This window comes from Triticum urartu, chromosome 3A, assembly GCF_056163025.1.
Source record: "Triticum urartu cultivar PI428250 chromosome 3A, HENAU_Tu73, whole genome shotgun sequence".
NCBI lineage: Eukaryota > Viridiplantae > Streptophyta > Magnoliopsida > Poales > Poaceae > Triticum > Triticum urartu.
In genome coordinates this window covers 489,249,828-489,275,454 of record NC_141875.1, presented here as the reverse complement: position 1 = coordinate 489,275,454, position 25,627 = coordinate 489,249,828, and the positions used below count along the sequence as shown (strand labels likewise).

The 25,627-nt window shown below is 43.0% G+C and overlaps 1 protein-coding gene across 1 annotated transcript; it reads left to right on the top strand.

The window, feature by feature from the left end:
- The first annotated feature begins 17 nt into the window (after positions 1–17).
- LOC125544560 (RNA polymerase III subunit RPC82 family protein) lies at positions 18–9,416 on the top strand. Its single transcript, XM_048708290.2, has 14 exons — positions 18–221; positions 333–477; positions 566–666; positions 2,751–2,838; positions 2,989–3,137; positions 3,536–3,682; positions 3,911–4,021; positions 5,084–5,183; positions 5,892–6,026; positions 6,708–6,745; positions 6,857–6,949; positions 7,144–7,227; positions 8,446–8,595; positions 9,199–9,416. Exons 1-14 carry the CDS (start codon positions 153–155, stop codon positions 9,295–9,297), a joined length of 1,509 nt encoding a protein of 502 aa, XP_048564247.1. The 5' UTR covers positions 18–152; the 3' UTR covers positions 9,298–9,416.
- Positions 9,417–25,627: the final 16,211 nt, after the last annotated feature.

Here is a 25,627-nt window from a genome sequence, read left to right as displayed (position 1 = left end):
CAGCCGCTGGCCTAAAAATGGACGCCCAGGATCACGTCACGTGCAGTCTTTGCTGGTTAGGTTGTCTCGCGTTGAGGGCTTTGGCGCGCCGTGCCGACGCCACCGCCGCAACACGCACCCAAAAATCCTAATCCTCCTCGCCGCCGGCGACCATGGTGTCGCAGCATGGCATCCTCCTCGCCGCGGGCCTCATATCCGACCACTTCGGCCCCCTCGTAGCGGTAAGATCCTGCCCACCTCCACTCTCCCGCCGTTCCCCTGCGTACTCGCAGTGTGTCAGCGTGTTCGTGCGTGTGAAGCCCTAACTCCGGCCGCCCGATCCCCTCTCGCAGAAGGTGTGCGACTGCCTCCTCCGCCACGGGGCGCTGCAGCTGACGGAGATTGTGCGCCGTCTCAAGCTCCCGCAGGGGCAAGTGAAGAACTCTCTCCTCGTCCTCATCCAGCACAACTGCGTTCAGGCCTTCTCATCGCCCAGAGGCAAGCCCGTATGCAAATCCCTTGGCTATATGATTCGATTCGATACCCTGCTAGTCCGTGACTCCATATATTTTTTCTGTGATTGTAGGCGATAGGACCATCACGCTCTACTTGGCCATCTTCGACAATGTCCTGCATCGGCTGCGCTTCTCAAAGTTCATCTCTGTTATCCGCGCGGACATTCCAGAGGTCCGTACTTGGATACGCACTTGATTTTAGTTCACGCTTGCTTGTTAAAAGCTGGGATTGATTAAAGCAGCATCCATAATTCTCTGAATGCTGAAATCAGTGCGGAGCAGATGGTACTGTAGATTTTTTTGCACCTTTTGATTCTCGTTGCTAGATGCATATCAACCTTGATTAATGGTCTAGAGGTGATGACAAAGAGTAACTGAGATATCTCGGAGTATTACACTAAAGGTTATTAACATGTGCTAAAACAATCACAATGCATCTTGACCTTGATTACTGATCTAGAGTTGATAACATGGGGTACTTGCAAATTTAGGTCGGGGTCCCGAGGATGTCCTTTACTCTTTCATGATATTTAGCTACTGCAGTCACTGTTGGCAAATAGAAGCTACCTAATCCTTTCTATCTGGAGTTTGCCGTTCAGCATAATCAAATTATTGTAGTGCTGTACGTCTGAACATATTCTTCTTACACTTCAAGATCATAAGGCATCATCTTTTCGTCGACAAACATTTTCCTCTGTATGTAGTGCAAGATGAACCGTTTCATATTCGTACTATTTGACCACATTGTGGATGAGCTTTATGTCATTAGGAGGACGGGTGTGGTGTGTCTAGATATTTTTGTGAGACAACCTTAGAGTGTAATAGATGGAGTGGTGTTTCTCTGGCTGCACTGTTTGTAGTGTAGTGCCAGACTCCTGTAATTTGGTTTGCTCCCTTCAATAAAACTAAGGTATGCCATTGGCGTACTCTGAAAAAAAATCATACTATTTCAGCTTGATCATTCCAATTTTTTAAACTAATGCTGTATTTACATTCTCGATCCATCCTCTGGGTTAATCTCCAAGCATGCTACACTGTGGTGCATGGTACCATGTATGACCCTATTTTCAATGTTTCCCACACTTATTAGGGCGTCAAGGGCGGATATTGCCTTTGGAGGCCGAGCTCCATGGAGCTCGGTTTTGAAAAATTCAAAATTCATCAAATTTCAATTTCCACATTTCAAAAAACTCCGAAAAAAGTTACAGACATACATGGAGGCATAACACACATCTGTGTAAATTTTCAGGGCAAAATACGTTGAAATGAGGGCTGTGCAAAAAAGACAACTCTGAGGTTTTTTAACACATGATACTATTCATCCTCCCAAGCCATGAATTTGTCTTTTTTGAAAAAGTCACATTTCAACGTGTTTCACCCTGAAATTTTAGATACATACACATAACATCCTTGTTTACTTGCATAATTTTTTTCAGATTTTTTTGAAACGGAAAAGTTTGAATTTTGAATTTTTCAAAAAAAAGGCCTCCATGGAGGCCGAGAGCCAAACATCCATTCTCCGTCAAGGGTCCGTACTATCCATATTATTGGACTACTATATTTTATAAAATACAAATATGGTTAAGATTTTCCTGTACGATTAACATTTTGTATTTTCTCACATATATTCATATTTGTACTCTGCCCTGAGGGTTGAGAACTTGTGCACTCTGAAATCCCCCCAATCCATAATACTAGAGTGTTGAATCTGAACAAGCAAACACTTTTGCAGAAAGGTGATCATATCTGCAGCATAAAATAAGTTGCTATATACACATATTTTAATTGTAATTTATTAGTGGAATTATTTGTATTTTTACTCTATATATCGATATACATATTTAATTGGACTACAGTGTTATAAAAGTCATTAGGTTCTAGGTTTGATGCTTGTGATGTTGTGGCCATTCCCTATTCTCCACCCATGGTAACAGAGGCGGGTTGACAGGGTAAGGGGAGAATGCTGTTGGCTGTGGGGATGTTGATATGATCCCTTTTTAGGTGTTTAATAAATATGCTGGTAATTATTGTTTGTGATATGCTGGTAGTTGATAGAGAAACTGACAGATAACATACCTTGCCTGAATTTACATTCTAATTGTTCTGGTGCTATTTTTGCTACAAAATGTGTGATCGTTTCCCGGGCCATTCTCAGAAGAAAATAAAGTTAATTTTAACATTATGCCTACAATCATTGAGTACTTGTAACTTTTCCAAAGTTTATGACCTTATGCATAGAACTTATGTATCTTGCAGTCAGAAACTCTTATTGAGGGATTGCTTCAGAATGGTAGGCTAACATTTGACCAACTTGTGGGACGCACAATCTCTAAAGTGCCAGAAGGTATGTCCTTTTAATTTGTTGAAGTTGTTATTGGATCATCCACTGTTCTTTTTATGATGTTATTCTCTTTCCTTTTTTCCCATAATCTTTGATATTTGCTGGTGATAGTGACTATTACTGTTCCCTGATAATGGGTCATCCATGTTCAAGGCACCATCCAACCAGCAAGGGAAGAAATACGAATGAACTTCAACAAACTTGTGTATGCACGTTATGTGGAACGTTGCCCAAAAGCTGAACCCTATTTCAATCCACAGGAAGATGAACAATCTACAGCTGCAAGGAGAAGAGTTCCAAAAGTATGTAAAGTGATTCCCTGTTATGGACATTCCTGGTCATTTTAATAGGCCTCTACTTACTTTTATAGTTTTCTACTGTAAACTAATACAAATGCATGCAGGATTGGTAGAAGCTGACTAGGCTGGTTAGTTTAGTAACTTGGTCTTGTAATTAGACATCTTAGCAACGGGCTAATTAGCTAGCTCGGTGGTTTGGGTCCTTTTTATGCGAGGCCTGTTGACGAAAATCATCTTACTCTTAACTCATGGTCATCACCTGTACACTTTGTGAAAACTGATAGTTACTAGTACCAAGATCTCGATGCTTTAATAATGCATTAGTACTGTTCTTTCTTCTGTTGCTATGTTCTGTGTATGATAGTCAGTTACAGGACCTGAGAAAATTATCTTTGTTACAGACTGCCGAGGAGGTTCTTTCACTTCAGCAGAAAGTTGTCAATACTGCAACCCTTTCTGACCCAGAAAGGTTTTCTGAGATCCCATACGGCATGGAGGATGCATCAAAGACAAATGATTGTCCTCATAACGCTGTTGCAGGTGCTAAGGTGGTGTACTCTTTTTACTTATCTTCACCACCATGTTATGTGAAAATTTGGTGTTTGTTGTTTCGGCCATCCTGTAGTTAAACGAGAAAAGGCAAAGTGACATGTGTAGATTTTTGTCAATGGTGAAGGCATTTTCTGAAATTATTGATAGGAACTAGCAAATGCAGCAACAGTATGCAATGCACTGCTTTTATCATCATGTAATTCTCTGTGTCGTTATTTCATCAGCGGAAACACGGAGCCTTTGAGGTAGATGAAGAGCTCAACTCAACAATTGCAGAGAATGAAGTACTTTGGCGGGTAAATTTTGAGAAATTTATATTCTGTCTAAAGAAGAAGGTATGTTCTGTTATCATAGCATTACTATGGATAGCATATTTATGCAGGCGTCTTCATCTTTTTATCTGCAGCAGTGTTTCTGTATTTTCTTTTCCTTGCTTGCATTGGGTCTTCTAGAAGTAGGATACCTACCAAGCCATTGTTTTCTACAAAACAACAGTGAGATTTATTGCTTGGGAAGAGGAGTGGGGGTCGGGTGGGGTTGCTGCTGCCATGAAGAAAGGATTGTAATGTAAACCCCAAAGCGAAATGAAGTTTGTACAGTAAAAAGAGGACAAAAGCAAAAAGGAATGTACTCCATGAACATATAATAGCTTCTGCACTGTATTGAATCTCTCTCTCTCTCTCTCTCTCTCTCTCTCTCTCTCTCTCTCTCTCTCAATACCACTGCCAGTGGTATTTCTCCCAATACCAAGCTGATCATGAACAATGGAAGCACAAGTCCAGTCAGGGAGCTTTGGCGTCGATGACAGAATAGTGATGGGAGGCCGATCAACAGAGCTGCATCTTCCTCTATCTTGACAATGTTCTTGACTGTGGAGATCTTGGAGACTATCCAAGAAGTTCTGTGGCGTGGGGATGAGTCCGAGCTGCTCCTCGGAGGGGATGAGCCAGAGCTGCAAGCGAAGATAGAGCCAACTGAAGCGGCAACTGGCAGCTAGGGTGGGCATGTTGTTGTGTGGGCCATGAAAGTTATTCTTACATGCTGTGGTCAGCTTCAACTTAAGAGTTTTCTCTAGCTTCTATTGCATCTATTTAACTGGTTTGAGATGCACATCAGAGATGCCGTAAGGCTTGCCTGTCATGTACAGGACTGTGTTGTTGTACTGCACCTGCTTTTTTGTCCCGAATAAGTTAAGTTGAATGAGGATTATTCATGTAGCAGCACTGCCTCCCCCCCCCCCCCCCCCCCCTCATACCCCCACAAAAAGAGAGCAGAGAATGCAGATTTTTCATTTTGAAATCTGTTTATTTGTGTATATGCATGAACGGTGCAGCTGAATGAATCATGCAATTCGACTTTGTTAATTCTCACTTAATGTTTTCCTTCTTGCATTAAAGTTTTGTGCAGACCGAAAGAAACCAAAGCTGAAGGTTGGCACACATCCTATCTGGGAGTCATTTTTCGAAGCTAACTTAACTGACAAAGATACAAACTCTGGTAGTACCCGATATCAATATCTCAAGTATCCTTTCAATAGTAGATCCAGGAACACAGCAATTTTATTTTTATGGCTTTACATCCACATATAGTCTTGTATGAACATAACTATTTTTAACCTGCATTTCTGTTTTTAAATTCCATCGGGTCTGGTCTTGCCTCTTGGTGGTGAGCATTAACTAAGAAATGCTAGTTTCTGTTTGAGCTATTTATTTGAAATCTATAGCTTGGCACAAAGAAGGGGAGCCTTGGCACAGTGGTAAAGCTGCTGCCTTGTGACCATGAGGTCACGGGTTCAAGTCCTGGAAACAGCCTCTTACAGAAATGTAGGGAAAGGCTGCGTACAATAGACCCAAAGTCGTCGGACCCTTCCCCGGACCCTGCGCAAGCGGGAGCTACATGCACCGGGCTGCCCTATAGCTTGGCACAGTCTTGAATGAGCCAGATTAGGGAATGTCATATGCTAGTTTATTTCCTACAATGTCATATGCTGCCCTATATGCTGAAGTACCAATGTACCATGACAATTTATCACTTTAGTTACATGGTTCCAGTTTGATTAATAGTTGCCCTATCGATATCGATGCAAGGAAAATCACTATACCTTGCTTGAAAATTATATAATATCACTAGAGGGGGGAAAGACCATTCTAGCAATCAGTTGTGAATTGTTTCCAACAAGTATAACATTGAGTTCCATTCTTTCAGTGACATCATCAACAAATGGTATTTTGGAGAAACTAGGACAAAAGGAAGGAACTGCAGCAATGACAATTGGTGACATAAAACCAGTCCTGCTGGATTTACAGTGTACTACTTCCGATGGGGAAGAATTTACTTTTGGTAAGTTACTGTTGATATTTTTAGTCTGTATAAGTCGAATACATCGAAGTTCTGTTAGTTAAGTGCTCGGCATGAAGCCCAGTTCAAGCTTGCTAGAAATGAACTTCTATGGTTCGGAAATCAAAACTTGCCACTAGGCAATGGATGCCATAAGGAAACTGATTTCAGTCCAGTCCAATTCCTGGATTGAATTGTGGTAGCTTAATGTCTTAATTATATTGGAACTTCGGATATGATCATGTGAACCAGTCCACACTCCGCACTTCCAGCTAAGGAGACATGTTGGTTGGTCTATACATGGAAAAAGTACTATAGCTATGACATCTTCCATTGTTTTCATAATTAGTTCGAGCCTAGTTACCATTAGGTTGCTGATACCGACGGCCTGCTATTCCATGAAATTGTGCTGTATGCAGTGATAACAAAATATTCCGCCGAAGCGTGAAAAAGCCTCTAAACAGCTGGAAATTATGTTGTAGAAACTTACTTTCCTTGTTACTTGTCTTCCATTCTGAACTCTGGATGCTCAAAATTAGTATGCCAACCTTGAGTTAACATCATAATTTCTTTTATGTAAGATTAAAAAACACTTGATGTTTAAATTTAGTTTGCCAGCCTTTGAGTGAACATCATAAGTTCTTTTTGTAAGATTTTCATGACAGTGGTATTGTTTTTCTGTAGATTTACGCAAAATGGTTGAAGCATGTAGAAATGAGGAGGTACCAGATTGTGTTACTGTTTCATGGTTTATTTGAGTTATTAAAAAACACTCCCCTGTCCTTTCCGTACTAACAGTTGACATGCACATGTCTTTTATGTGTGCATTATAGATAGAGTCACTTGTGAAAAAGAAATACGGGCAAGAAGCTTTTACAATCTTTAGGCTATTGGTCACACAAGGTTGTGCAGTTGAGACAGATCAAGTAAGTACTCTTACATATTGAGGAAATTGTAGAACTATGCTTTGCTATTGTTGTCAAACTCGTTTGGTTAAGAAAGCTTCTGTTATGCATTAATTTTATTTGTGTGATCCTGTTTTATGATTGTTTATTTGATGACATGGCTTCCTGTTGCAACCCGAAGTACACAAATCTAAACTTTGATTGCAAATGTGCAGATTATTGACACAACAATTCTTGACAAGCAGATTGTTCATTCAACTTTGTACAAACTATGGAACGATGGCTACATAGATACAGAGGTCTGTTTCCTAGTGTCATCAGAAAAGTAGTATTTCTTGCTTGGAGGGCAGAGAGAATGACAATGATAACCCTCCTTGCTTTAAATGTTAGTTGTGCGATAACTTCACTGCTTTGATGGTCTACTACTTTACTATACAAGGCAGGTGGCCCATATTAGCCTTACGAATGCATCATCAATTCATGATATATTGCGTTACTTTCATCATAAATCTGCATCATTTATAAGCATCAATGCAGTTTTAAAAGGCTATTTGAGCATTTGGGATAAAGCTTGTAAACAAACTTGATAAGTTAGTTAATACAAGAGTAAGTGTCTAAAGTTTTCTTGACACATTAAGTACTTAAACACAAATAATATCCAGTTATATGTTCTAGAGTAATTCCTAGTTATGTGAATGGTGCTCGAACACCTTAACCCACACTTTCTGAGTTTTGTAGTGTGGCAATTGGTAATACAGCAAAAGTTTAGAACTTCTTGCACCCATAAGTTTCACCAGCTCAAGAGCATATGTAGGTGCTTTATTAAACACTTATTCCTTAAAATGATTGTAAGTAACTTCTGTAAATTTACTGAACAAATACCAGTTTTAGGGAAGATCCTTCAAAACAAATTAAGGATAAGGAATGGGAAAAGTTTAGAACTTCTTGCACCCATAAGTTTCACCAGCACTAATGCTGCATTATTGGGTTACAAATTTGAAGGAATGAGTGGGTTATAAGGAATCTGCTAGAGAGGCTCTAATGCTGCATTAGCATAGTTGGAACTATCCAGAAATAATACCTGTGAAAGTGATTCTATTGGACTGATACAGTAGAAAATTAGCTGGAACTAGGAAATTGAATGCATCTGCTATTGCTGTTTCTGGCTTTTGTTGTGCCCCAAATAAATGTTTGCACTAGATGTTTGACAAAGTGATATGTTCTTAAGCCACATAGAATGGTATTTTTGTTTCACACGTCACCCATGGCAGAGTTATCGTCTAGCAACTTTCAAGTTTCAGTTACTTTCCTGGAGCAATAGTTCAGAGCTTCCACACTACTGCAGTTCTGCTACCTCAGTTTCAAGCTAACCTAAAGAACTGACTATGGCTTAAAGCTAGGAGAACTTTTGTTGTAAATTACAGGATATTATGCATATGGATATCCTGCAAGTTTATAAGTAACAAAAGATGTCTCATTTTGTGCTTCTGTTCACAATAATTCTATTATGTTTACAGAAAATCGCTTCCGCAGCAGGAACAGGGTACGCACAGTTTTTCGTATGGAGAGCCAAAAATACATTTCGTGAGCAGTTCATCGATAATCTCTACCATGCTGCTTTGAACTTGCGCCAGATGGTGAATTACATTGCTGAACTTCTGCTCGAGGTTATCATCTAATGATCATCATTTACAGTTTTTTAGCTGTAAGCTGAGTTTTCCTAAGCAAAACATTGTTTATTACTTTTACGTTTCATGAATTCAGGATGCACGTCAGGATTGGTTGCTCTATTGCCCATATGTTTATCATCACAGTACATACATGACTATATAATGTGTTTATGCCATATCATAGTTGCAATTCAGTTTGATTGTTTCTTTACTGAGTCGGCATTTTCATAGCGTTGTTTGGTTGGGATCAGGCTTACATTATTAGATCATCCCAAATGCAGAGCAGGAAGATACGTAACCATATATCGAGGCCAATAATTTCCTATGCTCCCATATAGAAAACCTTGGTTAGAAACAACTCTCGAGTTACTAGATTGAAGAATCAACTGGGCTGAGATCAGTTTACATTAGTACCATCACTGGGAAGTTGTAGGGCACCAAGAATAATGTCTGTCTGCGATATGGGATTAGTTGCCACCATGCCATCTTACTAAATGAACCCTTACCTTGCTGAAACTAACTTTGTTGGCTTGAAGCAGGTTTTACTTGCAGAGATGTGTGCAACCTGACCTTAACTCACGAATTGTTCATGTATTGCAGGGTTCGAAGGACGAAACAAAGCTGCGGAACAGAAAGAACATTCTGATCCTGGCCCTCACGAGACATGATGACTCTCTCATGCTGTTCCATGATTTTTGAAAACACCGGAGCCGGTCTTAGTCCACCATAAATGTAGAAAGTAAACCAGACTGAAGTTAGACAACTGAATTAATATATCTTTGGCTCTTAGCTGATTTCACCTATGGGAAATTCATTTACGCTGCATGTTTTGAGATCTTCGATATCGCATTTTGCCATTGTTGTGTTTGGAAATTCCACACTTTGGTAATGTCCAGCATGCAATTGGCACGGCAGGAGGAATGCTATTCCCACCGATCTGCCTCGTCATCCGGCATGTGAGGCTATCCATTCCATTCGTCTGGCCAAATGCCACTCGTACCGGCAGGCAGGCAGGCCACCGATGATTGGAAGCGGATAATCACAATAATTCGCAAGTTGCGGGGGCGTCGATGCTGCGCCACTCGGAGCGGCCACCATTGCATTTGCATTATCTATCTATCAATCCGCGCGCGAGAGGTAGAGGTCGCAAACGCGTCGTCTCATGCACGTATGACCATGGACTTTTGCGAGGCGTATCGCACCCATGTGCGCACACACATGCATGAAGCAGCCCTACAGCTAATGCGCGCGCATACGGCCAGGTCAACTGCCGCAGTTAGCTGGAGAGAAATAACAAAACCCCGACGATTCTTTCTTTCCGCAATGATAAGAGAGTCCCCCCACTGATTCGGCCTTGTTCCGCGGGGAATGTTCGACGGCGTACCAACCTCCTTAAACAACGGTGTGATGAGGGCAAAAGTCTGTACGTACGTACACAATCGACCCGCCTATGCAGATGGATAGATATATTGTACGTGCTTGCGTATGATTGTGTCCACACATTGTACGTACGTAGTACGTTATCTACACCGAGGGATGAGGCGCTGCTGGTAGTAGTGGCGTGTTACCATGCACGAGCACGAGCCTGCAGTCTCAGGGATTTGTGTGGTCCAGCTGGTGAGTGACAATCTCGCGTCTTGTTTCCTTGTGCCTTCTGAAAGTTCCAAGCCAAGTGGTCGTGCCTTTTCTTCTTGTTGCTACTGTCCGTGCGTTGTTACCGATCTCCATGTAGCACATTATATCGGCCATCATTTGAACTTTTCTAGCTCCGTATATATAGCTTTTGGAGCGTGAACTCAACTTCCCGATTTGGTATTGCGGAAACTTGTGGAGACAGATGCCACGCTTGCCAGTCGGCACTCAGGAAATGGCACGATGAGCAGCTGGGTGCATGTTTCTGAACCTGAATTCGCAGTGCGTACCCGAGTTTTACGTCGCTTCAAGTAAGGGAAGGCTCCGTTGCTGTGGGGCTGAGTGGTGGCGATCGACTCCTATGCCTGCTACAACAACCAACCCATTTAGATTCAGGGCTTGCAATGCAAGCAATTCCTTCGGGCCCGGTATTGCCTGACAGCAAGACACACACACACAGACACACACACACACAAGCACTGTGCCATTCTCCTTGTCACCTGGGAAAGAAGGATTGGTTTCTAGTGCTACTATTTTATTTACGTCTCGCTGTGCATGATAAGACTAGTGATCACCCACCCAGCGTGCAGTGAGATCCGGAATACGCGTGTGACATACTGACCACGAACGCAGACATCCTCCAACCTATACTACAGATCGATCGACTAGAAAAATTCGGAATCCCTTGTGATTGACGATTGAACGTAAGCGCGCCTCAGTCATCGGTCAGAAGACCCTAACCCTGTGGATCAGTTTGCAGCCAGAGCAGTTTTTTGCTCCTGCGCTGCTAATGGACTACGGGACACATGTGACGGTGCTGCTAGGCTGCGTACCGTTGTCAAATGGACGATGAGCTGGAGGCCAGGCACCAATGGAGTACCACCATGTGCCGTGACAGAATGTGTTGCCGCCTGGGCATGTGACCTTGCTTCCTCCCCCGCCCACCCTTCAGCAGTAGTCGCGGACAAATTTGAAGCCGCTTTTGAGAACTTGTTGCCAATCAATACCGGGTCGTGTCTGATCGATCGGGCATCAGCTCTGCGCGCGCGGCGTCGCGTGGGAGTGGGATTCGGGGGTGGAGGCCACTTAGTTCGGAAAAGAATTCTATAAAATCAGGTCTCACGCGAGACTCATTCTGATGAATGACACGTGGCATTCATAAATCATAAAGTATCCCCCACCCCCATTTAAAAGGGCGATTTGATAATTTGCCACCCCTTACTTCCCCCTTTCACAATTTGCCACCCATTGTCTCAATGACGGGCGGGCCCAGGCCCCACCTGTCATTCTCAGGGGGGGGCAAATTATGAAAGGGGGAGGTAAGGGGTGGCAAATTATCAAATTTGCTCATTTAAAATTAGGGGGGAGAGAGATTAGATGCTTTGTGATTTGTGAATGCCACGTGTCATACATCAGGACGGGTCTCACCTGCTAACCGTGAGATCTGATCTCATATATTTTTTTTCCTTCTAGATGCTCAGGACGGGTCTCACACATGACCGCCCTGCTTACACGGAGCACCAATTTTTTCTTCTAGGAATATCGTGCGGAGCGGTGGCGGTAATATTAGGGTAACACAAGCAACCGAAGACGTGAAGATCGTCATAGGATGGAGGAGACCCGAACAAGAGGTGATGAGGTGTATAGCTCCATCGTGATTTGCAAGGCCGGATGTTAAGGAGAACCGTGGCGGTAGCGAGTGCGTCTGACCAAAACCGTGCGGGCATGTGTGCATGGAAGAGCAATGCGCGAACACTCCCATTGAGAGTGCGGAGCACACGTTCGGCACGACCGTTTTGTTGGGATGTATATGGACATGTGAGACGAAAGATGGTGCCATAGGTGGATAGAAGATGTCGAATAGTGAGGTTATCAAAAAAAATTCGTTATCTGTTTGAAGGCGAGCAATGGCGCGATGAAAGTGGGTGTTGACGTAAGCATAAAGGGAGTGAAGGGTGGAGGCGACTTCGGATTTACGGCGTAACAAAAAAGTCCAAGTGAAGTGAGAAAAATCATCTAAAATCACGAGGTAATATGATAAGCCCGAATTGCTAGGCATCGAAGATGTCCAAACATCACAATGAATAACATCAAATGGAAAAGTGGCAATTGATGTGGATGAAGAAAACGGCATCTTTCCGATACGGCAAGCATGACAAGTATGAGCCGCTGATTTATTACATGAAAAGGAAAAATTGCTCAAAATTTTGTGAAGAGCGTCGGCACTGGGATGACCAAGTCGAGCATGCCAAAGCGAGACATCGGCATGGAGAGCAACCGGACCGCCACTCGTAGTAGGACCGCATGGGTAGAGATCGTCGAGGGAATCACATCGGTGTAGAACCCTCCAGGAGCGAGCATCCTTGACAGAGAAACCAAGAGCGTCAAACTCAACAGTGACATGATGTTCACGAGTAAGAGTACGAACAGGACATAGGTTTTTGATTAAGGATGATGAGACAAGCACATTATTAAGGGTTAAAGATGAAGAGGGAAACAGAAGGGAGAATGAACTGTGATGAGTGATGGGAAGAGAGGTGCCATCACCAACCACGATGCGAGAGTTGAAAGGATAGGGGGAGGCACAGGAGAGGATACCGGGGTTAGAAGCCATGTGAGCGGCGGCGCTGGTGTCCATGTACCAATCGCCACCTCCGTTGTAGTTGCTCAGCAAGGGTGCAGCATGAAGGGTGGAGAGGAGTGCCGGGTCCTAAACACCGCCGGGGGTACTGCCATACGGGTCGTAGGCCGGGGGGCATCGTAGGCCACGGCGCCGCCATATGCCGCAGGACCGGGGGCGGGCGCGGTCAGCAGCGCCTTATGAGAGGACGGCCGTGCACCAAGGATGCCCGGAGCAGGGGACGGGGACGGGCATGGAGTAAGCATGCACAACGCCCGTCCAAGGGTTGTACCCCGACAGCCAGGGTGGTGTAGGGACTGCCGCGGGGTTCACGGGAAGGCGCGGTGCCGTGTTGGAGTTGAGTGGCCGACCCCCACGACCCTTCTGCTTGCGACCACCAGATGGGGCAGGCGCGGGCGTGGGTGGCGGGGTCGGGGCAATAGGACGAGGCGCGGGCGGGGTTGGAGACGCGCCGTGGCCGCCGGCGAGGCGGGCGTGGAGAGCGGTGTGGGTCGCCTGCCCAGCAGAGTGGCGAAGGCGCTTCTCCTCCATGCGAAGATACGTGACGGCCTTGGCGTATGTCGGTGTGACGAGGGAGAGGTTGGCGGTAGACTGGCCGAGGTCAGGGTGGAGTCCCCGAAGGAGGTTGGTGAGGAGGACGGAGTCGTCGATGGTCATGCCGACGTCGCGCAGCTCGTCGGCGAGGACCTTCAGCCACGTGCAGTATTCATCGATCGAGAGATCGTTTTGCTGCAGCATGAAGAACTCTCCTTGGAGGAAAACACGATGTTGGAGTTGATTGTCGAGGAGGTCGCACAACCGTGTCCACATGGCGTACACCGATGGGTCATGGGAGTTCACCATGTCGAAGAGACCCTGTGAGATGGTGAGGAAGAGCCACTTGATGATGCAGGCGTCCACGACAAGCCAGTCGTCCTTCATGTCGCGGAAGTCGACGCTCCCGTAAACGTGCTTGATGAGACAGTAGGAGCAGAACAAGAGCGCAAAGTAGGTGCGCCGTGCGTTGTAGGATGACGAGTCAAGGTCGAGGACGACGGGCACGTGATCTTTGATGTGGAGCTCGTTGAGGCGGTCAGAGGTGAACATGGCGCCAGCAAAGGAGCCGGCGTCGGACGGATCGGCCTTGGAGCGGGACATGGTGGCGGTGGGAGGGAAGTGGGGTAGCGGCGGTGTTAGGGTTTAGGTGGTGGCTAGGAAGAAGATGGCGACCGAAGGAGAGGAGGGGCGGCGACTATGGGAGGGAGTAGAGGCGGCGGTGTAGGGTTTGGGGGAAGGCGGCGGCGGCGGCTACGGGAGGGAGTAGCGGCGGGAGCGTAGGATTTGGGAGGGGATGGCGGCGGCTACGGAGGGAGTAGCGGCAGCGGCGTTAGGGTTTGGGAGGAGGGCCAGCGGCGGCTATAGGGAGGAGCGGTGGCTACGTGGGGCGGAAGCGAGGGAGATTGCGATGAAAACTGATATCATGTAGAAAAGATATGGGATGCAATTAAATTGTATTCCTCTGAGTTGGTCACAATTGTTGGGAAACGTAGCATACAATTTCAAAAATATTCCTACGCTCACGCAAGATCTATCTAGGAGATACATAGCAACGAGAGGGGGATAGTGTGTCTACGTACCCTCATAGACCGAAAGCGGAAGCATTTGACAACGCGGTTGATGTAGTCAAACTTCTTCTAGCTCCGACCGATCAAGCACCGAAGGTACGACACCTCCGAGTTCTGCACACGTTCAGCTCGTTGACGTCCCTCACCTTCTTGATCCAGTGAGGTGTCGAGGAAGTACATGAGTTCCGTCAGCACGACGGCGTGGTAACGGTGATGGTGAAGTGATTCTCACATGGCTTCGCCTAAGCACCGCAAAACTATGGCCGGGGTGTAAACTGTGGAGGGGGCGCCCCACACGGCTAACAATTGTTGTTGTGTGTTCTAGACGCCCCTCCCCCCCACACACATATATATATAGGTTGGAGGGAAGGAGAGGCATCCAGGGGTGCCCCAAGTAGGCTGAATCCTACTTTGGGTTCCTCCCCAATCCCTCCCCCCCCTTACCATATTTCATCGGAGAGAAAAAGGGAAGGGGGAGAGAGAAAGGAAAGGGGGCCGAACCCCCATTGTTCCTTCTCCAATTCGGCTTCCAGCCTAAGGGGGGGCGCGCCACCCCTTGTGGGCTGGTGTGCTCCCTCTTAAGGCCCATATCTTCCCTCCGAGGGTTCCGGTAACCCCTCTGGTACTCCGATAAATACCTGATACATTCCGAAACACTTCCAGTGTTCGAATACCATCATCCTATATATCAATCTTTACCTCACGACCATTTAGAGACTCCTTGTCATATCTTTGATCTCATCCGGGACTTTGAACAACATTCGGCCACCAAATCATATAACTCATATAATACCAAATCGTCATCGAACGTTAAGCGTGCGGACCCTATGGGTTTGAGAACTATGTAGACGTGACCGAGACACCTCTCCGGTCAATAACTAATAGCGGAACCTGGATGCTCGTATTGGCTCCTACATATTCTACGAAGATCTCTATCGGTCGAACCGTTATGACAACATACGATATTCCCTTTGTCATCCGTATGTTACTTGCCCGAGATTCGATCGTCGGTATCTTCATACCTAGTTCAATCTCATTACTGGCAAGTCTCTTTACTCGTTCCATAATACATCGTCTTGTAACTAACTCATTAGTCACTTTGCTTGCAAGGCTTCTTATGATGTGCATTACAGAGAGGGCCCAGAGATACCTCTCTGATACTCGGAGTTACAAATCCTAATCTCGATCTATGCCAACCCAACAAACACCTTCGGAGATACCTGTAGAGCATCTTTATAATCACCCAGTTACGTTGTGACGTTTGATAGCACACAAGGTATTCCTCTGGTATTCGGGAGTTTCATAGTCTCATAGTCGAAGGAATATGTATTTGACATGAAGAAAGCAATAGCAATAAAACTGAACGATCAATATGCTAAGCTAACGGATGGGTAATGTCCATCACATCATTCTCCTAATGATGTGATCCCGTTATCAAATGACAACTCATGTCCATGGTTAGGAAACCTTAACCATCTTCGATCAATGAGCTAGTCAAGTAGAGGCTCACTAGGTACACGGTGTTTGTCTATGTATTCACACATGTATTTGGGTTTCCAATCAATACAATTCTAGCGTGAATAATAAACATTTATCATGAATGAGGAAAATATAAAATAACAACTTTATTATTGCCTATAGGGGCATATTTCCTTCAGTCTCCCACTTGCACTAGAGTCAGTGATCTACATTACATTGTAATGATTCTAACACCCATGGAGTCTTGGTGTTGATCATGTTCTGCTCGTGGAAGAGGCTTAGTCAACGGGTCTGCCACATTCAGATCCGTATGTATTTTGCAAATCTCTATGTCTCCCTCCTTGACTTGATCATGGATGGAGTTGAAGCGTCTCTTGATGTGTGTGGTTCTTTTGTGAAATCTGGATTCCTTTTTCCAAGGCAATTGCTCCAGTATTGTCACAAAAGATTTTCATTGGACCTGATGCACTAGGTATTACACCTAGATCGGATATGAACTCTTTCATACAGACTCCTTCGTTTGCTGCTTCCGAAGCAGCTATGTACTCCGCTTCACACGTAGATCCCGCCACGGTGCTCTGCATGGAACTGCACCAACTGACAGCTCCACCATTCAATATAAATACGTATATGGTTTTTGACTTAGAGTCATTCGAATCAGTGTGAAAACTAGCATCGACGTAACCATTTACAACAAGCTCTTTGTCACCTCCATACACGAGAAACATATCCTTAGTCCTTTTCAGGTACTTCAGGATGTTCTTAACCGTTGTCCAGTGATCCACTCCTGGATTACTTTGGTACCTTCCTGCTAAACTTGTAGCAAGGCACACATCAGGTCTGGTACATAGCATAGCATACATGATAGAACCTATGGCTGAGGCATAGGGAATGACTTTCATTTTCTCTCTAGCTTCTGAAGTGGTCGGGCATTGAGTCTGACTCAACTTCACACCTTGCAACACAGGCAAGAACCCTTTCTTTGACTGGTCCATTTTGGACTTCTTCAAAACTTTATCAAGGTATGTGCTTTGTGAAAGTCCTATTAAGCATCTTGATCTATCTCTATAGATCTTGATGCCCAATATATAGTCAGCTTCACTGAGGTATTTCATTGGAAAACTTCTATTAAAGTATCCTTTTATGCCATCCAGAAATTCTATATCATTTCCAATCAACAATATTCCATCCACATATAATATTAGAAATGCTGTAGAGCTCCCACTCACTTTCTTGTAAATACAGGCTTCTACGAAAGTCTGTATAAAACCATATGCTTTGATCACCTCATCAAAGCGTATATTCCAACTCCGAGATGCTTGCACCAGTCGATAGATGGATCGCTGGAGCTTGCACACTTTGTTACCACCTTTAGGATCAACAAAACCTTCTGGTTGCATCACATACAACTCTTCTTTAAGAAATCCATTAAGGAATGTAGTTTTGACGCCCATTTGCCAGATTTCATAATCATAAAATGCAGCAATTGCTAACATGATTCGGACAGACTTAAGCATCGCTATGGGTGAGAAAGTCTCATCATAGTCAACTCCTTGAACTTGTCAAAAACCTTTTGCGACAAGTCGAGCTTTGTAGACAGTAACATTACCATCAGTGTCAGTCTTCTTCTTGAAGATCCATTTATTCTCTATGGATCGCCGATCATCGGGCAAGTCAACCAAAGTCCATACTTTGTTCTCATACATGGATCCTATCTCAGATTTCATGGGCTCAAGCCCGGGCTCATGATACGTCTCCAACGTATCTATAATTTTTGATTGTTCCATGCTATATTATATCCTGTTTTGGACATTATTGGGCTTTATTATACACTTTTATATTATTTTTGGGACTAACCTATTAACCGGAGGCCCAGCCTAGAATTGCTGTTTTTTGCCTATTTTAGGGTTTCGCAGAAAAAGAATATCAAACGGAGTCCAAACGGAATGAAACCTCCGGGAACGTGATTTTTGGAACGAACATGATCCAGAGGACTTGGACCCTACGTCAAGCAATCAACCAGGAAGGCACGAGGTAGGGGGCGCGCCTACCCCCCCAGGCGCACCCTCCACCCTTGTGGGGCCCACGTTGCTCCACCGACGTACTCCTTCCTCCTATATATACCTACATACCCCCAAAACTACCAGATACAGAGCCCAAACCCTAATTCCACCGCCGTAACTTTCTGTATCCACGAGATCCCATCTTGGGGCCTTTTCCGGAGCTCCGCCGGAGGAGGTATCAATCATGGAGGGCTTCTACATCAACACCATAGCCTCTCCGATGAAGTGTGAGTAGTTTACTTCAGGCCTACGGGTCCATAGTTATTATCTAGATGGCTTCTTCTCTCTTTTTGGATCTCAATACAAAGTTCTCCCCTATCTTGTGGAGATCTATTCGATGTAATCTTCTTTTGTGGTGTGTTTGTTGAGACCGATGAATTGTGGGTTTATGATCAAGTTTATCTATGAACAATATTTGAATCTTCTCTGAATTCTTTTATGTATGATTGGTTATCTTTGCATGTCTCTTTGAATTATTAGTTTGGTTTGGCCTACTAGATTGATCTTTCTTGCAATAGGAGAAGTGCTTAGCTTTGGGTTCAATCTTGCGGTGTCCTTTCCCAGTGATAGTAGGGGCAGCAAGGCACGTATTGTATTGTTGCCATCAAGGATAACAAGATGGGGTTTATATCATATTGCATGAGTTTATCCCTCTACATCATGTCATCTTGCTTAAAGCGTTACTATGTTCTCTTGAACTTAATACTCTAGATGCATGCTGGATAGCGGTCGATGTGTGGAGTAATAGTAGTAGATGCAGGCAGGAGTCGGTCTACTTGTCTTGGACGTGATGCCTATATACATGATCATACCTAGATATTCTCATAACTATGCTCAATTCTGTCAATTGCTCAACAATAATTTGTTCACCCACCATAATACTTATGCTCTCGAGAGAAGCCTCTAGTGAAACCTATGGCCCCCGGGTCTATTTTCCATCATATTAATCTTACAATACTTAGTTATTTCCTTTGCCATTTATTTTACTTTGCATCTTTATTTCTCTTTATCATAAAAATACCAAAAATCTTATCTTATCATATCTATCAGATCTCACTCTCGTAGGTGACCGTGAAGGGATTGACAACCCCTTTATCGCGTTGGTTGCGAGGAGTTTATTTGTTTGTGTAGGTGCGAGGGACTCATGCGTGGCCTCCTACTGGATTGATACCTTGGTTCTCAAAAACTGAGGGAAATACTTACGCTGCTCTACTACATCACCCTTTCCTCTTCAAGGGAAAACCAACGTAGTGCTCAAGAGGTAGCAAGAAGGATTTCTGGCGCCGTTGTCGGGGAGTCTACGCAAAAGTCAACATACCAAGTACCCATCACAAACCCTTATCTCCCGCATTACATTATTTGCCATTTGCCTCTCGTTTTTCTCATCCTCACTTCACCCTTGTCGTTTTATTCACCCTCTCTCTCTCCATCCTCCCTCTCTTTCTCTATTCGCCTCTTTTTGCCCGTTCTTGTTTGCTTGTGTGTCGGATTGCTTGCTTGTCGTTATGGCTAGTCCCCTATCTTCTCCGTTGTCTCCTGAAAATGAAGTTCTTAATTTTAAGCAAAGGGAAGGAGAAAACCTAAAAGAAGCTTGGTATAGAATTTGCAATGCTCAAAATAGATCTACCAGGAAGCAATCTACTTCTATTCTTCTTCGCAATTTTTATGTAGGTGCTATTCCTTGGCACAGATATGTCCTTGATACCATTACCGGAGGGAACTTCTTGGGTAGCCACACTTTTGATTCCTATAATGCTATGATAGATTTGTTTGGCTCACCCCCTCTTTTGGTTAATGGAACTATGTTAACTTTGGAGCATGTAATGCAAAAACTTGAAATTATTGAAAATAAAGTTGCTACCGTAGAGTTAATTGAAAATTTCAATAAAAAGATCCACAACCAAATTACTCAATATGGATCTAAAGTAGGAGTCACTTTGAAAAATATTAAGGAGAAGGAACCCATAGTTAATGAAATAATAAATCATGATTCCACTAGAATTGATAAACTTGAGGGTATCATTACCAACTTGGGAACCACTTTTTCTTCCATAAAGAATACCCCAAGTCCTCCAACTAAAATTTCCAAGCTTATGTATGTTCCTAAAAATAAGGGTGAATCCTCTAGCAAAGAAACTGCGGATCTCAAATCTATAAGTATTCATCCTAATATTTTTACTATCATTAAGGAACCATTTGCTACTAATGATTTTTTCGATTTTGTGCCTAGAAGTTTGATTATTGATAAAAGGAAAGCAACTCCTAAAGGTGATAGATGTCTCATTAAAGAATTACCAACTAAAGATACCAAGATCTATCTTCGCTTTTATGCCTAGCTAGGGGCGTTAAACGATAGCGCTTGTTGGGAGGCAATCTAATTTTATTTTTATTCCTTGCTTTTTGCTCCTGTTTAGTAATAAATAATTTATCTAGCCTCTGTTTTGGTTGTGTCTTTGTGTTTAATTAGTGTTTGTGCCAAGTGGAACCGTTGGGAAGACTTGGGGAAAGTCTTTTTAATCTTGCTGTAAAAAACAGAAACTTTAGCGCTCACGAGAAATGCTGCCATTTTTATTTGGAAAGTGCTATTTAGTTAATTATTTTTCAAGATGATTAATAGATAAATTTCTCACGTCCAGAAATTTATTTTATAATTTTTGGGCTTCCAGATCTTGCGTTAGCTACAAATTACTACCAATTGTTCTGTTTTTGACATATTCTGTTTTTCGTGTGTTGTTTGCTTATTTTGATGAATCTATGGCTAGTAAAATAGTTTATAAACCATAGAGAAGTTGGAATACAGTAGGTTTAACACCAATATAAATAAATAATTATTTAATTACAGTACCTTGAAGTGGTGTTTTGTTTTCTTTCGCTAACGGAGCTCACGAGATTTTCTACTTTAAGTTTTGTGTTGTGAAGTTTTCAAGTTTTGGGTAAAGATTTGATGGATTATGGAACAAGGAGTGGCAAGAGCCTAAGATTGGGGATGCCCATGGCACCCCCAAGATAATCTAAGGACACCTAAAAGCCAAAGCTTGGGGATGCCCCGGAAGGCATCCCCTCTTTCGTCTACTTCTATCGGTAACTTTACTTGGAGCTATATTTTTATTTACCACATGATATGTGTTTTGCTTGGAGCGTCTTGTATTATTTGAGTCTTTATTTTTTAGTTTTCCACAATCATCATTGCTTCACACACCTTTTTGAGAGAGACACTCATGATTCGGAAATTGTTAGAATACTCTATGTGCTTCACTTATATCTTTTGAGTTATATAGTTTTTGCTCTAGTGCTTCACTTATGTCTTTTAGAGCACGATGGTGGATTTGTTTTATAGAAACTTTTGTTCTCTCATGCTTCACTTAGATTATTTTGAGAGTCCTACAAAACAGCATGTTAATTTGCTTTAATTATGTTAGGCATTCAAGATTAATAATAAAATTTTCTTATGAGTGTGTTGAATACTATGAGAAGTTTGAAACTTGATAATTGTTTTGAGATATGGAGATGGTGATATTAGAGTCGTGCTAGTTGAGTAGCTGTGAATTTGAGAAATGCTTGTGTTGAAGTTTGTGATTCCCGTAGCATGCACGCATGGTGAACCGTTATGTTAAGAAGTCGGATCATGATGTATTTATTGATTGTCCTCCTTATGAGTGGCGGTCGGGGACGAGCGATGGTCTTTTCCTACCAATCTATCCCCCTAGGAGCATGCGTGTAGTACTTTGCTTCGATAACTAATAGATTTTTGCAATAAGTATGTGAGTTCTTTATGACTAATGTTGAGTCCATGGATTATACGCACTCTCACCCACCATTGCTAGCCTCTCTAATACCGTGCACCTTTCGCCAGTATCATACACCCACCATGTACCTTCCTCAAAACAGCCACCATACCTACCTATCATGGCATTTCCATAGCCATTCCGAGATATATTGCCATGCAACTTTCCACCGTTCCGTTTACTATGGCACGCTCCATCATTGTCATATTACTTCGCATGATCATGTAGTTGACATTTTAGTTGTGGCAAAGCCACCGTTCATAATTCTTTCATATAAGTCACTCATGCATCATTGCTATCCCGGTACACCGCCGGAGGCATTCATATAGAGTCATACTTTGTTCTAGTATCGAGTTGTAAAAAAATAGAAGTGTGATGATCATCATTCATAGAGTATTGTCCCAGTAAAAAAGTCCAAATAAAAAAATAAGGCCAAAAAAAAGAATAAATAAAAAGGGGCAATACTACTATCCTTTTTTCCACACTTGTGCTTCAAAGTAGCACCATGATCTTCATGATAGAGAGTCTCCTATGCTATCACTTTCATATACTAGTGGGAATTTTTCATTATAGAACTTGGCTTGTATATTCCAACGACAGGCTTCCTCAAAATGCCCTAGGTCTTCGTGAGCAAGCAAGTTGGATGCACACCCACTTAGTTTCTTTTTGTTGAGCTTTCATATACTTATAGCTCTAGTGCATCCGTTGCATGGCAATCCCTACTCACTCACATTGATATCTATTGATGGGCATCTCCATAGCCCGTTGATACGCCTAGTAGATGTGAGACTATCTTCTCCCCTTTTGTCTTCTCCACAACCACCATTCTATTCCACCTATAGTGCTATGTCCATGGCTCATGCTCATGTATTGCGTGAAGATTGAAAAAGTCTGAGAACACCATAAGTATGAAACAATTGCTTGGCTTGTCATCGGGGTTGTGCATGATTTGAATACTTTGTGTGGTGAAGATGGAGCATAGCCAGACTATATGATATTTTAGGGATAACTTTCTTTGGCCATGTTCTTTTGAAGAGACATAATTGCTTAGTTAGTATGCTTGAAGTATTATTATTTCTATGTCAATATTAAACTTTTGTCTTGAATCTTTTGGATCTTAATATTCATACCACAATTAAGAGAATTACATTGAAATTATGCCAAGTAGCATTCCACATCAAAATTTTTGTTTTTATCATTTACCTACTCGAGGACGAGCAGGAATTAAGCTTGGGGATGCTTGATACGTCTCCAACGTATCTATAATTTTTGATTGTTCCATGCTATATTATATCCTGTTTTGGACATTATTGGGCTTTATTATACACTTTTATATTATTTTTGGGACTAACCTATTAACCGGAGGCCCAGCCCAGAATTGCTATTTTTTGTCTATTTTAGGGTTTCGCGGAAAAAGAATATCAAACGAAGTCCAAACGGAATGAAACCTTCGGGAACTTGATTTTTGGAACGAACATAATCTAGAGGACTTGGACCCTACTTCAAACAATCAACCAGGAAGGCACGAGGTAGGGGGCGCGTCTACCCCCCCAGGTGTGCCTTCTACCCTCGTGGGGCCCATGTTGCTCCACCGACGTACTCCTTCCTCCTATATATACCTACGTACCCCCAAACTACCAGATACGGAGCCAAAACCCTAATTCCACCGCCGTGAATTTCTATATCCACGAGATCCCATCTTGGGGCCTTTTCCGGAGCTCCGCCGGAGGAGGTATCGATCACGGAGGGCTTCTACATCGACACCATAGCCTCTCCGATGAAGTGTGAGTAGTTTACTTCAGACCTACGGGTCCATAGTTATTAGCTAGATGACTTCTTCTCTCTTTTTGGATCTCAATACAAAGTTCTCCCCCTCTCTTGTGGAGATCTATTCGATGTAATATTCTTTTGCGGTGTGTTTGTTGAGACCGATGAATTGTGGGTTTATGATCTAGTTTATCTATGAACAATATTTGAATCTTCTCTGAATTCTTTTATGTATGATTGGTTATCTTTGCAAGTCTCTTCGAATTATCAGTTTGGTTTGGCCTACTAGATTGATCTTTCTTGCAATGGGAGAAGTGCTTAGCTTTGGGTTCAATCTTGCGGTGTCCTTTCCCAGTGATAGTAGGGGCAGCAAGGCACGTATTGTATTGTTGCCATCGAGGATAACAAGATGGGGTTTATATCATATTGCATGAGTTTATCCCTCTACATCATGTCATCTTGCTTAAAGGGTTACTCTGTTCTCTTGAACTTAATACTCTAGATGCATGCTGGGTAGCGGTCGATGTGTGGAGTAATAGTAGTAGATGCAGGCAGGAGTCGGTCTACTTGTGTTGGACGTGATGCCTATATACATGATCATACCTAGATATTCTCATAACCATGCTCAATTCTGTCAATTGCTCAACAGTAATTTGTTCACCCACTGGACTGGCGCGTAGCCTCCTACTGGACTGGTCGTTGGAAGCGGAACTGCCCTAAGTGGGTGAACAAATTACTGTTGAGCAATTGACAGAATTGAGCATAGTTATGAGAATATCTAGGTATGATCATGTATATAGGCATCACGTCCAAGACAAGTAGACCGACTCCTGCCTGCATCTACTACTATTACTCCACACATCGACCGCTATCCAGCATGCATCTAGAGTATTAAGTTCAAGAGAACAGAGTAACGCTTTAAGCAAGATGACATGATGTAGAGGGATAAACTCATGCAATATGATGAAAACCCCATCCTGTTATCCTCGATGGCAACAATACAATACGTGCCTTGCTGCCCCTACTATCACTGGGAAAGGACACCGCAAGATTGAACCCAAAGCTAAGCACTTCTCCCATTGCAAGAAAGATCAATCTAGCAGGCCAAACCGAACTGATAATTCGAAGAGACTTGCAAAGATAACCAATCATACATAAAAGAATTCAGAGAAGATTCAAATATTGTTCATAGATAAACTTGATCATAAACCCACAATTCATCGGTCTCAACAAACACACTGCAAAAGAAGATTACATCGAATAGATCTCCACAAGAGAGGGGGAGAACTTTGTATGTAGATCCGTTTTCTGCCTAAGTCCCCAATGTTTTTAGCATTGTTCATCGCATCATAACTTTGCATCCGTGGCTCCATTTTGGGCATGTAGCATATCAAATTGTTCATCTGGATGTGCACTTTATTTCATTCCATTGCACCATGTTCATTTGAGTTCATCGTGATGCCCTAAATTCTGTTGCAAGAGTGCTATGTAATGTTACTGTCTGTTTCTTAACAGATTATGGACATTTGTCATTTTTGCCATGTTTAATGTGTGCCTCCTATGATCTTGAGAACTACATGTGTTTTGTTGTATGCCATGCCATCTTTACAGGGGTGTATGCCATGTATTTTTGTGATCATTGTGGTGACTAGCACAAGCATGCAAAGTAGCTCTCATGATGTTGCTGATTTCAGGGACTTAGAATTCTTCTAAGTCATTTCCCTGCTGATATTTTTATGCCATGTATTCTTGTTGCTACAGAGTGATCCATGGCTCTTTTGAGCATGTTTAGTAAGGATGATTTTGAGATATTGTTATGCTCTATCCATCCACTTCTTTGTTTGAAATTATGGAGCACCCTAGCATGACTCAATCTTGCTCTACTTTTGCTATAAAATGTTCCTGGCAGATTGTTTACGTGTTAATCAATTTTGCCGAGATTGTTGTAGTTGATCCTTGCATTCTATGAGATTGTTCTTGCCATGGTTAGCTTATTTATCATGTCTTCTTGCTGGGTGTATGCTTAGTTTGTCATGCAATGCCTTGTGGTGAGTGCAT